Source organism: Phalacrocorax aristotelis, chromosome Z (genome assembly GCF_949628215.1).
Source record: "Phalacrocorax aristotelis chromosome Z, bGulAri2.1, whole genome shotgun sequence".
Taxonomy (NCBI): domain Eukaryota; kingdom Metazoa; phylum Chordata; class Aves; order Suliformes; family Phalacrocoracidae; genus Phalacrocorax; species Phalacrocorax aristotelis.
Window position 1 is genome coordinate 28,197,843 of NC_134311.1, and position 14,027 is coordinate 28,211,869.

At 45.1% G+C, this 14,027-nt stretch overlaps 2 protein-coding genes across 11 annotated transcripts in view; both read right to left on the reverse strand.

Annotated features, from left to right (window-relative positions):
- NRG1 (neuregulin 1) overlaps positions 1–14,027 on the reverse strand; it is a 183,960-nt gene that overhangs the window by 103,624 nt on the left and 66,309 nt on the right. The gene's annotated exons all lie outside the window — the stretch shown is intronic.
- On the reverse strand, positions 1,196–2,539 carry LOC142050847 (uncharacterized). The gene has a single exon (XM_075080081.1). The coding sequence runs from the start codon at positions 2,427–2,429 to the stop codon at positions 2,268–2,270; it is 162 nt and encodes a 53-aa protein (XP_074936182.1). The 5' UTR covers positions 2,430–2,539; the 3' UTR covers positions 1,196–2,267.

Genomic DNA, 14,027 nt, shown 5'->3' on the forward strand with positions numbered 1-14,027 from the left:
ATATCTATACCGAGTCAAGTCCTGCTGGGGATAAACTCAGTAGCAAACTTCTGGTTACTTCAGGGCTCCAGGGTGAGGTCCCATATGTACAAGTATGTACCAGTATGTACAAGGTGGCCATCCTGCAGCGTTACAGGGAAGGCACGAGGAAGAATAAATGAGATGGGGTCCTGCAAGGCAATTTGCAAGGAACAGTCACTCATTCTGATCACTGCAGCTTTCCAAAGGAAACTCGGTCCTGTGCTTTCAGCACAACGGTGCACTGCCTTCTCTTTTACCAGAATTGCACAATTTTACACAGCTCAGGAATTGCTGGCTTGATCTGCTCCGGATTTGATGGGTTAAAATGATGAATGTCAAAAAAATTACACTTCAGCAATGCGGTACTATGATGCTTTATGATCGCTACTGAGAAAGTAATCCAGGTACCCTGGATATTTTTTGCTTTAAGGATGAGAAAGACTAATTTGGAAACTGACCCCTCCTGCATTGGCAAGAGTGCTTGCCTGAAATGCCCCACAAAAGTCAGTGAGGCAATGTCTGAGAAACAGGTTCAACAAGAATCAGCTCCTAGAGGAAGGGGAAGAGAAATGTGTGCTATGCTTTTAAGAGAAAGGGAAAGATCATAAGCTAACTGCTATATTAATAATTCCCAGTCTCTAACTGCTTCAAATACGCTGTCGCTCTTTCCCACTGTTCTCCCTAAGTGTTTCAGGAGAATGACAGGGATGGTTGCCAGCAACAGACTTCAGGAAGGAGGTAGCAGAAGTGCTCTCCAGGCAAGGCAAAGCAAATGAACACACACGGAAGATCCAGCACAGGACGCATATCAAATTTGTAAGGAAAAATGCTGATAGACCATGTGGAAGAGCTATCAGACAAACCCTTGAAGTAAATCACATACTTTCCTATAAGTGGATGCAGGGAAAAGGGTGGTACTGGTACTTTAAAAGTGTCCCAAATGAAGCCCTCTTTATTGCCACGCACACTGCAGAACTAGGTTCAGAGGCCCCTATGTGCTCTCCTCAGAAGGTAACCCATGCTAGCACATTTAAGCTTTGCATGCCAATCACATGTCCTCCTCGGGGACAGTAGCAGAACAGCTAAGTGCCTTTTTGGTTTGGGTTTTTTTTCTGTTTGTTTTGTTTCTGTGGAGGGAAAAACAAAGAAACACATAGCTTCTACTTACAAAGTTTTGGAGCAGTTTGAAGATTGGTTTCTGTTGCTTGCGCCTGAGACGCTGTGGTAGGCTCCAGAGCGGGTGGTGACAGCGAAGGTGCCGCAGAGGACAACAACCCAACATCTAGGATGCGGTTATACAGAGAAGGCTGGAGGAACGGTTTGGAGGGCACCAGCGAGCTGTCACTTTGCACTGTCACTTCAGCCTTGCTCTTGGGGCTAGGTACGGGGAAGGGTGAGGCATACACCTCCGAAGGCACCCAGGCAGACAGAGCTGTAGGATCCACAGCGGTCTTTGGGTCTTGTCCTATCCTCCCAGGGTCAAGGTGGGTAGGAGAGTCATACTCAAAAATCTTGTCCACAAAGACCCACTTGAGGCCAGCAATGCAGAGGCAAAGGCTGAGCAGGCAAGCCAGGATAGGGGCGATGCAGATCTTTTCAGAGTTGAGGCAGCCCTTCAGTCGCTCTGCCTCCAGGCACACACAGCAGGTCGCAGCAAGGCCTGCTATCCCCTGGACCCTCCTGTCCTCTCTTTGGGTCCCCGGCATGTTCTCCTCAGCCGCGACCCCGTTGAGGGACGCATCAGGGCTCAGCTGAGCAGAGGGGCTGGGGAAAGTGTCGGCAGCTACTTCAGACATGTTTAAGCATCAGCTCTCAAACAGCTCACCTCCAAAAGGCCTTAACTCTACCACAGTCCATTACTGTGAGACACAGACAAAAAGAGATGGTAGTAATAGTCACAGTGCTCTGCAAAAATCACAGAGTGGAAGTCAACAAAAGGTCCAAGCTCAGCAACATCATCCAAACTGGGAGAGGAGTAGCACGCAGGAAAAATGAGGACCCCCGTAACCCCCTGCCCCTGAGCCCTCAGTCGCTTTCTCTAACTCTCCAAAGCAAGAGTAGCTTTGCAATTACTGAGCTCCTGTTTGCTGGCCACTTTTATAATTCCTTAAATGCCTCTCAAGCAATTCCAGCTCTTCTGCAGGAGGGAAGAAACATCCCCCCAAAAGCAAGCACAACAAAACAAAACAGGGGGAAGGAAGGTGACAGGAGAAAGAAAGCCACGAACACCGAACAAATGGACCAGATTAAGTGAACCAATAGCCCAGAGCGAAAGGCAAGACTCTCACCTTGAGCATCTGAGGCTGGTATCTGATTAGACGAGGAAAACAATTGTCATGCGGTAGAAGGAGCAAAAGCAAAATCTGTAACAACAGCGGCAGCGGCAGAAGTGACAGTAGCAGCAGCATCCTGTCGTGTTACAGCGGCGGCTGAAAGAGGCTGAATCATTACAGAGCAGCAGGTGCTCGCTGTCTGAGCATCACTGCAAACAATATCATTACACAGAGGTTTGAAAGGAAGAGCGATGCCAAGACGGTGGTAACTCCCTTTCTCTCCCCTCCCTCTTTGTCCTTCTTGAGCGCTCATTCACTTTCCTCCTTCCACCCCCCCACCCCCCCCCCCCCCGCCCCGCTCCGCTCCCCCAGCCCCCTCGCAGCCTGTTTCCCTGATGTACCGACTCGCTCCTTCCTTCCCTACCCCACCCCCCGCCCTCTGCAGGGCTGGTCTGAGGGAAATCAGTACACCCAGCAACGCAGGACTGTCAGTGACTTCCTATTTTATCCAATTAGGGGGAATAAAGGCCATCAAATCAAAGGGAGGGAGCGGGCAGGAGTTGCGCGTCCGCCCGCTCCCCCTCTCCAGCCGGAGCGCGGCCAGAGGCGGCGGCCATCGATGACACGGTCCTCCAGCGAGGACCGGGTGTCGGTAGGGGCTCTTTGGGCTGGACTGGGCTCGCACAGGCTGATATCCGATCTCTCCCAGGGGGAAGACCGCTCTCCAGCAGCAGGTTCTTCCTCCCTGACACCTACAGACAGCTTTTCTTTCCAAGCCCCTGAATAAGTTTCGTTCCCTAGGAATAATGCCGGGATGCACCTTAGGTCAAACAGAGGGAAAAAAAAAACCCAAACATTCCCTGCCTCTGACAAATTCTCATTTACGTTATTTACAAAGAGGTTTGCATTTTATATATATATATATATATATATTCCATTTTCCAACCTCCTTTCCAAAACACTCCGAAACCAAAAAAGCAAAGACTTCACACTAAAGCCAGTTCCTGAACATACTTTTCACGAGCTGGCATGCTGCTAGCATATATCCTCACTCTCCCTTAGACAAAAAACAAAAAAACAACAACAACAACAAAAAAAAACCCAACCAGAAAAAAAATCGAAGAATTTTATTATTAACAAGGCTTCCACTTTGTTCTTAAATTTGCCTGTCATTCCTCACCTCTACCAATACTTAGCACTAAATCCCATTTCCACCAGTGCAATGTAATGCAGGGGTAAATCAACAGTCCAGTTAACATAATGAAAGTAAGATTAGAATCAGCTCTATTCCCAGGCTCTTTTGTCTCCCACAGGAAAGTACACTGGTGTAACAATAAGACATATGTATAAAAAGAAATTTCCAATTCCTTGGACTTTGTGAAAACATTTGCATTGAAGATTTGGCAGCATGAACCCCCCTTTCTCATTAGTGTAAATGGCTGCAGGAAGTGTAGGGCAACAAAGAATCAAGTGGTCCTAATTTTTGCTGGTATCTTAGTCAGGCATCCAAAAGGTTATTTCCTTTGTAGTTACACATTTTTGGTAGTAACAAAAAAGATGTCTGTCTCTACCCTTCTTCTCACTCTGCCCCGCCCCGACTTCCATGGGAACATTCATAACATTCACATAAAAAAGGTTTATCAAAATCTCAATGAATCCCGTAGTGTTTTCACAGACTCTCATGTCAAGGACTAATTGATGGATGTCTGATCACAAAGCTTTCTGTGAGGCTGTAGTAGCCAACTGAAATAATCATGATGCTACTACATTCAAGTGACTGGAGAATTTACCTTCAAGCACAGCCAGTGATAACACTCTCTGGAAGAATGTAAAAAGATGAATCATCATACAATCTAGTCTACATTATGACTGAAGTGTCTGGTCCAGTAACCTCAGACAGAACGAACAGCTTGCACTGCATATTTACATACATGGCTCCTCTTGTTACAAAGCACATGTGCTCCTTAGTTGGTAATATTCTGCATGAGTGCAGCCTCTTTCAAGTATCTTAAAACCTATTTCAAACAGCAGTAACAACACAGCCACTGTAGAAGGGGTAACACCACAGCAGCGTTGCCGTGACAGCTGTGGTGGTCTCTGGGTACAGGTAAGCAAGGTTTCTAGGGAAGGTTGTACCTTCTATTATATTAACTGATAAATCTGGCAAAACCAAACAGACTTTTACACACGCAAGTTGCTCCTCGAGTATGAAGCTGAAGCATCACTCTTCAAAGGAGAGTGCAAGCTGAGAACCAGCTGGGAGTAGAGTCTTCATTGCACAGGTGAGATACTACAGCATCTGAGCGCTTAGCACAATATTTTTTTAAAATGTCTTGCCTTCTTTATCCATGTCTAAGTTTTCAACCCTCCTATTTCCAGTAAGACAATTTTCTCTGCTGTTGCTGCTCTGAGCTTGTGTTTAATCCACTGTCTTGTCCACATCTTTTCTGCACTGGCTTTCCAGGCAAACTACCTGTGTTCAGTCTTCCACTGTAATCTTCACTGCTCTCCAGCCTATCCATATTTAACTGCTCTCCTTTAAATTATGCTCCTGCTTTGCTCACATCTTTCTGGTGCTGAGGTGAACAGAAATGCATGTGGAGATCTTGCACCTTCCTTACAAGGGTTGCCATGAAGTTATTGTTCACAATGCTACCCAGCTGGATGGAGATACAGACTGTTACCGTTTCAGACCATGGGCTGCCACACCTGCACGCGTGGAGCCCTGTGAAACCTCAGAGCCTCTCGTCCCAGGAGCCCGGTGGGGACACTTGCAGGGGTTCCCCTGCATGTGGGTGCATTGCCCCCCCACCCCCCTGCTGCCAGAGGGGCTGTAAGCTCACAGAAACTGAGGAAGGGCTCTACTAAGGGGGTCTTGTCTGCCAACCTGAGTCCACCTGACTAAATGGAGCCAGAATAGCTTCTACTACCTCCCTCGCTTTTTCACGCTCTCCTCCACCCGGCGCGGCCCAGCCTGCCTGCACCATTTCCTCCCGGCACGCAGCCACCTCCAGCCCCTCCCGCCGCCTCCGCGGCCGCAGCATCTCCGTGGGGCCTGGCTCCCTTCCAGGCTGCAGTACCCTCCTCTGCTGCAGGTCCCTTCCCCCGCAGCACCTCCAGACCTGGCATGCAGGCTGCCTGCTTCAGCACCGTGCAGCCAGCTCTGCTCAGACCTCACGTCCCCCTCCCCAGGCAAGCCTGCAGAGCCGCTTCACCTTCCCAGCCCCGCTGAAGCTGCGGGGTGTTGGGGCTTGTGTCGAGAAGAGCAGGGTGGCACCCTGCTTTTGGAGGTGCCTGGTGGATCCCATTATTTCCTGGCCAACAAGGGAGAAAGGCAATGCTGAATCATCGGCCAGGCTGCTTCCCTGGCCCTGCTCCACGCGTGGCCAAAGCCAGGGCCAGGATACAGCCTGCCCAAGATGCTGCAACCCGATACTGCACGGGGCTGGCTCCTCTCCGGACCTTTGGAGAAAAACGCAACCCCACGCTCTTTACCGCACCTGGGCTGGTAAGGGAGCACATTGCCTTTCGTGCCAGCTCTTGTGGCTGCAGTAAAGGCTGATGGTCTCTCACTTTGGGTCTGAAGATACGACTGTAAACTGAAGGTACAGTTTGCTGGTTTTGGGGGCCCTTTCTGCTCCCCTTTCCCCCCAAAGCAATGCAGAAATACTTTCCTGCAGCTGCAGTTTAGAGCCTTTTACATTTCTGTAGTGACATGCTGGCACTGGCATGCTGTGCTTAAACATGTGTTCTGGCCCAGGCTGGAGGAGATGAATGCCTTGGAGAAGTGCCAGCAATTGGTTAATAGAAAGGGAGACCCTGGAAGAAAACAGGAGGGAGCATGACCTTGGAGGTAACAGAATTTTACTAGGGTAGCCCATGGGTGGGCAATATAGAAGGATAAGGAAGGAAATGACTTGCCTGTTTGTAATTATGTTAGGTCCTTGTGCAAAGATTTATTTCTGATTATTATGTGGCTTGGGCCTCTTTGGTTTAGAGGAAAAAGTAGTGTGATTCTATACTAAGAAGCTAATCTGTGACTGAGATTTGGAGTCTTGCCATAGGTAAGTAACAGGCTGAAACTCAGAAGCTTACAAAATTGTGATTTTATTTTGTGGGGTGTTTTTGCAGAGAATCAAGTGTTATTTTACTAAGTTCCAATCCAAAAAAACTCAAGGAAAGACACAAGGCCACAGTCAGCATTAACCTCCAGCCTGTCATGAGGATGTATCTGTTCCTCTAGTTCTATGGATCCTAAAAGGAGATTGATTTCATATTACCAAACTGCAGAGGACCACTCTCTCTGGACAGCCACAAAGATATGAATAAAGCTTAAGTAGATAGGTGATCACAACTGACAACATCCTGCAAATTAGAGCAGCAAGTACCATTTCACTCAGCTGACCCTTCAGTCATACCATAATCAGCCCCAAACCTGCTGAAGGTTTTGGAAATTAGGCTTGGTGAGTCATTCTTATGGAAGCTATTGGATTTCAAATATCCATCTGCTTTAAATAAAGTCCCAGTAGTCCACCTAAAGATTCTCTAAGAATCATGTACTTTCTTCAACTACTGGGACATTAGGAAAGTAAAGTATGTCTTCAGAAGTGGCTATTCATGGTTCTGCTGGATCAGAGCTTAAGAAAGGATGCTCAGGGGACCACACATCAGTGCAGGCCAAGTGATCTTCCCCCAGACCACTGCTTTCCTTTAAGAACATGCCAATTCTTCAGAAAGAAGCAAGCAGCAATATGTGGTATCAGCTGCTCCATCATGTGTTTGCACTCCCTTTTTTCTATACATCGAGAAATTAAAAGCATTGTAACGAAGAAGCTAAAAAGAAAAAAAAAAGTGCATGTTCATTAACAAGAGATTGATGAGGAAGATAAAAGGATCTCTTTTTATTGATTGCAGGCACTTTCTTCAAATTAAATAAGTGCACTGTTTAAAGATGGGGGGGTGACCCAAAGCAAGTAAGCTGGCCCAATAAGCAGCATCACTGCCAGCAGTCATGGTGTGGGAAGGGTGGGCTATCACACATGGAGCAAACGATTCATTTATTCCTCCTTTCAGTACTTCACCAACCTCCCCTCCCTAATCCATCGCCCCTGGATTGATGCCAGCACTCTCTCCCTTTGAGTCCTTCCAAAAGCCTTCAGTAAAAAACTCATCTCTCAGCTCAAATGGCACAAGGAGAAAACCTCCTTTTGCTTCTATACTGGTCCTGTCACTGGAACGGCAAATGTTAAAATGGGACAGGCTGCCACTCGCACACACACTCATCCCATTCTTCACCTGATGGAAAGCAAACAGGATACATGTCCTGTTTGTATGTCTCTGCCCATTCTCACCACCGTTTTCCCTTTATTTTTTTAAACCCTCTGGCTATTTGCAGCTGTATATGACTGTGGAAAAGAAACATCAAGCCTATAAGAAAATCCAGGAAAACATGAGCAGTAAAAATACAATCCCTTAAGCACATATTCAGCCTTAGATGTGGGTATAAATACGTCAATGCCAGCGGATCAACAAAATCATCAGTGTGCTTAATTCATTTGGTATAGGAGGGCTGCTGTGGGAAGACCCCTTACCCTCAGACAACACAGGAGACAGGGACATGAAGAGGCTGTATCCAAACCACCTCCATATGCTCAAGCCAAAACTGGAATTATTGCACTGGCCAGGTAGGTGTGTCAGAAGCAGGTGCTCATACTAGTACATTTCTTGGAAACCTCTGGACCACAGAATACAAACTTCAGTGCTTGTGAAAGTATTTGGGAGAGCTCATGTTGCAGCATTTTCTGTATTGATATCATGTGCACATTTACACCAGGGATTTACAGCAGGAACATGGTTTCTGCAAGTCCAATAGCTGTGGCTTGCAGAAACAGTGATTTGAAAAAACAACACAACTACAATGGCCGTTTCAAGAGATGTTTATACTTTAAATAGCTACAGCCAGTAATTGAAACTGAAATCTGCCATAAAACAGGCTGTTATTTCGGGGAACCAAAAGGTTTTCTGAGTCTTTTCATCTTCAAGTGAAATGTGAGACACTGAGTTTCTTTTATCCTAATCAAAAACAGAGCTAGTGGCACTACACGAGACACAGAAATCCAACATCAAACCATGAATGTCAGGGGTTTTCATCAATGGCACTGACTCATTCCCCCAGCCTCTTGCTCAGACAAAAAACTGGGATGAGCCCTGCCACTGTTCAGGTTAATGATAATTAGCTCTGCCATGTGTTAAAGGAGCATTTATGAGATGCAAAGACATGCAATACACTCAGCTAGGCTCTTCTGCCTGAGGGCAGAAGCAGCAAAAGGAAGAGCATGTGCAGTTTGGTTTTTATGTTGTTGGTTAGTTTTTTTTCCCGCAGATCTGGCACCACCTTCACCCCATCGCTGGAATACGCAGCAGACGTGCTAGGGCAGTCCCGATTAGTTATTTTCACAGTGTGGCAGTGAGCTGGGGCAGAATTGTAGTCACAGGACCCAGGCTCGCTCATTAACTCCCACCCACCTTAGTGCTTAAATGCGTCTGCACGCCTGCATTTGAGCCAGCCTATTCAGATTGAAGAAATTCCTCGTGGGTGTTCATGGGACAGTGGCAATACTATTACTTAGCATAGGTATGACTATGAAGGATTTTGTGCTGGTCAGCCTTCATATCCACAGTGCCGCTGCTACTGGGGGAGTCACTGGACACTGATAATTTAAGTAAAGGTCCCCAAAGCTCTGAATCAAGGAACTATCCCTCCCCCATTGACCCCTGGTTAATAAAGTACTTAAACATGCATCGAGTTAAACAAGTGGTGAAATGCCTTTCTGATTAGAGATGGGCTACATCATATATCTAAGTGCCTTTTTGAATCAGAGCCTAATTCAGGAACTGAAAAGGCATTTTGGAGTGTAGTGCTGCGGTTTCATGATAAACAGTTTGGCAGTAATATCACCCTTTTCCCTGTCTCTCCTTTCTTTTTGCTCTCTCTGTTCTGTCACCTGCACTAATTCAGTACCATTGTTCACGTGGCCAGGCTCTCAGCTGGATCACAGAACTGATTTTTGACTTAAAAAGAATTTATTTTAATATATTTTTTTCATGGGTGAGCTTACTAATTCCCAACCTGGCCCCATACACATATACAGGCTGGAAGAACAGGATCAGGACCACGGTCCAGAGGACCGAAGTTCCTTGATATTGTCTTCTCACCAAAGACTTTGCATAGTGAAACCATGACACAAGGCCCTTGGGCAGAAGCTCCTAGAAGATCTCAACAGGATACCCAATATTCTGAAAAATCTTTACTCTACTTACTGCACCTTTCTTTTTTTTTGTAAAGACAGAATTATTTTTGCACCTGCACATATTCCCAATAGCTCCTGTTTAAAACGTAAGGCACCAAACTTCACTTGACTTTCAAGTGTCATTTTCAAAATTCCAACTACGCATGGACTTTTTCATCGAGTAACTCTCTAGCGTATGTATATTCAGTATTTTTGCTATTAGAAAAACAAAAAGAAAGACATCAAAGATATGGAGCCAGCGTACTGCATGGAAGAATTTCTTTACCATTAACTGAACAGGTATTAATGATAGGACATTGACATATTACTGGCTTAGATTTGTAAAGTGTGTCTTACAGTACAGTTATACAGTCAGAATCTGCAAGCTTCTGAATTTTGCTTGCAGAAAATGTTATGATTTCAGCTCAAGAGCTGGTTTGCTTAGCAGATACCTCCAAATAATGAATTTAAGCTACCTTATCCTAAATCAAGATATTAACCAGAGCTGGTTGGTTCAGCTCTTGTCATGTCTATATGTAGCCTAATTATGCTCACGTTAGCAGAATTGAGGTGTTCGCTGTTTAAAACAGATAAGCAACCCAGTATTTAAAACTGCAAAAATTCCAACAATAACAAAAGCGACAGCTCTCATCGTGCCTCAGAATGCTAGCATCATCAGGGACATTTAATATTTAATATTCTTTCCTAGTGCATTCAGAAAGCCATAGAAGGCATGAATCACTCCTTTGGCATTGGCTCGAAAACTTTGTCAATTTCCAGCAAATAATTAAGAAGAATTCAAATAAGTATGACAAAGGAGATTTTATGTCTAGTCATGAGTTTTCAGTAGTCTAATCAAATATGGTTTTATTACATAGCTATGTTTTGAATGCAAACCCCAGCCTATGTTTTAAGATGTTTTATCACATATTTCTCATTGCTGCACCCAGGCTCCCTTTGTGCTATACATGGACTGGTACAATAGCAAAACTCTCACCTTTTAGACATCAAAATCTGAATTGAAATAAGATATTTAACTCTTCTCATACATAAGACTTTAATGTTCCTGCATCAGGGTGTGTCTTGTCAAGTGCAAGAGAGGAAAACAACAAAGAGGAAACTCCGAAACCTTAAAGAAATTTATCTGCTGTAGTTTCATTTCACTGATGAAGTTCAAAGATACAGAGCAGACTGTGCTGCTCCAGACACTGAGCAGATCCTTACACCAGGGTAAAATGGGTTCATTATAACTTACTTGCATTTAACATGCGGCCACGCACAGCACAGGGCAATGTGGGCCATTGCTGCTCGATAGTGTAAGAACAGTAGTGCAGCTTTGGAAACACCCTCTTCTGCAAGACATTGGACAACTGAGAAATGGAGCATAGGAGGCAGTGACAGAGCAAGAACCAGGTCTTCAAAGCCAAAAACAGGTCAGAGGAAGGCGGGCGAATGGAGTCTTTGCTACAGAACCCAGGTATTTCTAATCACCACTACAGAAAACAACAGTATATGGCAGAGGGTTTATGCACTCATATATGTATACATACAGATATATATATACACATATACATATATATGTGTATCAGAATGAGTTCACAGCAATCATCATTTCATTTCATTTGATGGATGCATTGTTCCTGCAGCATTTCCTGCATTCAAACTTCAGGTCATGTCTACCAGGGGTGCCTTAGGTCTCCCTGTGTTTCACTACAGAGGCTGTGGAGTGGCAACAGGACTACAAGAAGGGGGTAGAGGGGACAGACTGCCTTTTTCCTTCTTCTTGAGGGTACCTAAAGAATAAATGCATTTACCCTGAAAAAGTAATTGAAAGGGTTGGCCAGACAGGTAGAGCTGAGTTCACCCTGTATCCCATGTTCCCAGTCAAGCTCATCTAAACTGCCATCCAGAGAAAAAGTCAAATAAAACAGAGCTGTCCTCACGGACACCCCTGTAGGTATGTTATGCCTGTGGTGGGAAGGGTGGCTGTGATAGTGAGAAAGGGAAACGAACACCTACAGCCTGCAAGACGAACAAAGGGGCACTTAGTGACCTTGGTTTGTACACACATGGACAAGGTGAATTGCGTCTATAAATTCCTTTCTGATCAGGGCCATAGTTTGAAGCCAGACTCTCTGAAACTCTACCATTCCTTCAGACATTGACTGCTGCAAAGATGGGGCCAAATTTCTTCCCTGTTTGGGCAAGATTTCAGCCTGCTCAGCCACAGCAATAGTGATCTAATACCTGCTTTCACTTGAGGATGCCTTGCTCTTGCTCAGAAATTCCCTGCATACTGCTTAACTGCCGCTTAACTCCAATTAAATTAAAAGCTGCCAAAGGGCAGCAAATCCTCTCTGTGTTTCTAATTTCACACTAAACCCTGTGTCCTTCCTTCAGGGTTTTCAATAAAGGTACTGTATTTTAACAACTTTCCACATGCTAGGGAGAGAACAAAGATGTGACCAAAATAAACCAAATTCTAAAGGCACAAGCTCCACAGGGCAAAGCCCAAGCTCCCTGGGGCGGACCAGGCTGGCACACATACTCATGGGCATAATATTGTTTCTACTTATTCCAGAAGCCCGAAGCTCATCTGAAAGAGGAAAAGGGAGGGTGTCCTGAACTTTTAACTCCTTTTGCCCCAAAGAGCAAAGATGGTGCTCCTGCCTCACTGGTCAATTTGAAATTATTCTCTGGAGGCCTTGTAATAACTCTTGAAAAATACATGGAATTCTGTCTATTACCTTAATTTCTTTCATTAGGCAACAGTTCATGGTTTCATCAGATAAGCAGCCCTGTTCATCTACACAGGAATCACTCTTGGAGGCTTCCTTGAAGGACACAAAATGGCTAAAAGTTAACCAAGTGAAATGAAAAATAAAAAAGATAAAGTTTTGGCCTGTGTTGCTGAGTATGTGCTAGTAACACTACACAGTGCAGGTGCAGGCAGACAATACACTTCTTCTAAACTAGCCCACTTAAGAAGTGCTAGCATTATCCCAACAGTGGCTATTAGGGATAGATATGGGCTAATTAAAAACCTATGCAGCTGAGGTCTAGTCAGCATTAATAATTAGCTGTAGCTGTTTTCACTACCTTCCACCCTCCACCTCCATCTCTGTTCCTCCTCTTACAAAAAAAAAATCTCTGTGCATGTATGTAATTACAGGAAACATAATGCATTATTAACGTGGCTGCAGCAGACGGAAAGTTCAGGTTTACTGCTCACCAGTGTAGGGGTAAGCTGTAGCTGCTGGCAACAGTCAGCTTGCCAGTGCATTAGGTAATGAGAAAGTTTCCAAGAGTGCCAACTTAAGTGGCTAAATAATACCAGCTATTTGGAAAAGCACAGATGCTGGGAGGAATGATAGGTCTGAATCTATCACTGAGAGAGCCAACTGTGGACAACCTGTAGGACTTATTCCAGAAACAATTAACTTGTGACAATAAGGTTGTGCATTTTCTTTGATCCATGAGTATGATTATGTTCAAATAAAATTATGCAGGTCAGAAGACTCCAGAGGATGGGCTGAGAGGAAACAGGTACAGATAGCAGCATGACACAAAGCACCCCAAAATAAGGTCTTTACCAAGCCATTTTCCCATCAAAAGAACACAGTGTTCACGGTGAGGTGGAAAAAATCCCCACACATGTCCTGTGATTTCAAGGAATATCAGACAAGTCAGGCCGGAGGTGCTCATTTCCTGGCACACTGAATAATGATCTATCATTCCAGACATGTATCTGTCAAGCTGGTATCTGCACACACATGCTGTAGAAATGCCTTTCAGATTTCCTTTTCCACTTATCCTGGACAACATACTATGCTGCATACAAATATAGACATATAGCCAGAACCCCTGAAATGAAGGCTTAGAACAGCAGAAAAAATACGGTGTGACTTGAACAAGTAATAAAGTTACAAATTAGACACATGGATTAAAGTCACAGAAATTAATTCAGAACAGCTCCCCCAGTGGGATGCCTTTGTGCAGTCTCAACCTGAGTCACATTTTGTCTTTTCCCCTCTCCAAGGGGTTCCTTTTTCCATACAAAACTTCAAGTCCTCAATACAGTGCCTAAAATGTAACAATTGTAGAAAGCAGCAAGGAGCTGTCCTAAAGCTGAAGAGTCAGAAGCTTCTCCCACACACAGCTGATGTGTCTCGTGGACTTCAGGGATCCGCCAAAGCAATGCAAGTGAACTTCTTTCCTATTAGGGGCCATAGGCCAAAGGGGAGGACCCTGGTCTGCAGCCAGAAGCAAAGGGCTAGCATGAAATTTGGCACAGGCAACACTAAAGCTTCATTGTCCCAGATCAGTATGTGACTGAACAAGACCTGCAAGAGGGTTGTCACAACACCAACAATCAGGTTGTGGCCCCTCACTTCACCCTGCTGACCATAAGTCCTCTGTAGTAGCTTCTTGCCAACAAGGAGCT

Bases quoted from the DNA above. Each gene is read 5' to 3' on its own strand.
- LOC142050847 (XM_075080081.1), bottom strand. From the start codon at position 2,429: ATGCTGCTGCTACTGTCACTTCTGCCGCTGCCGCTGTTGTTACAGATT.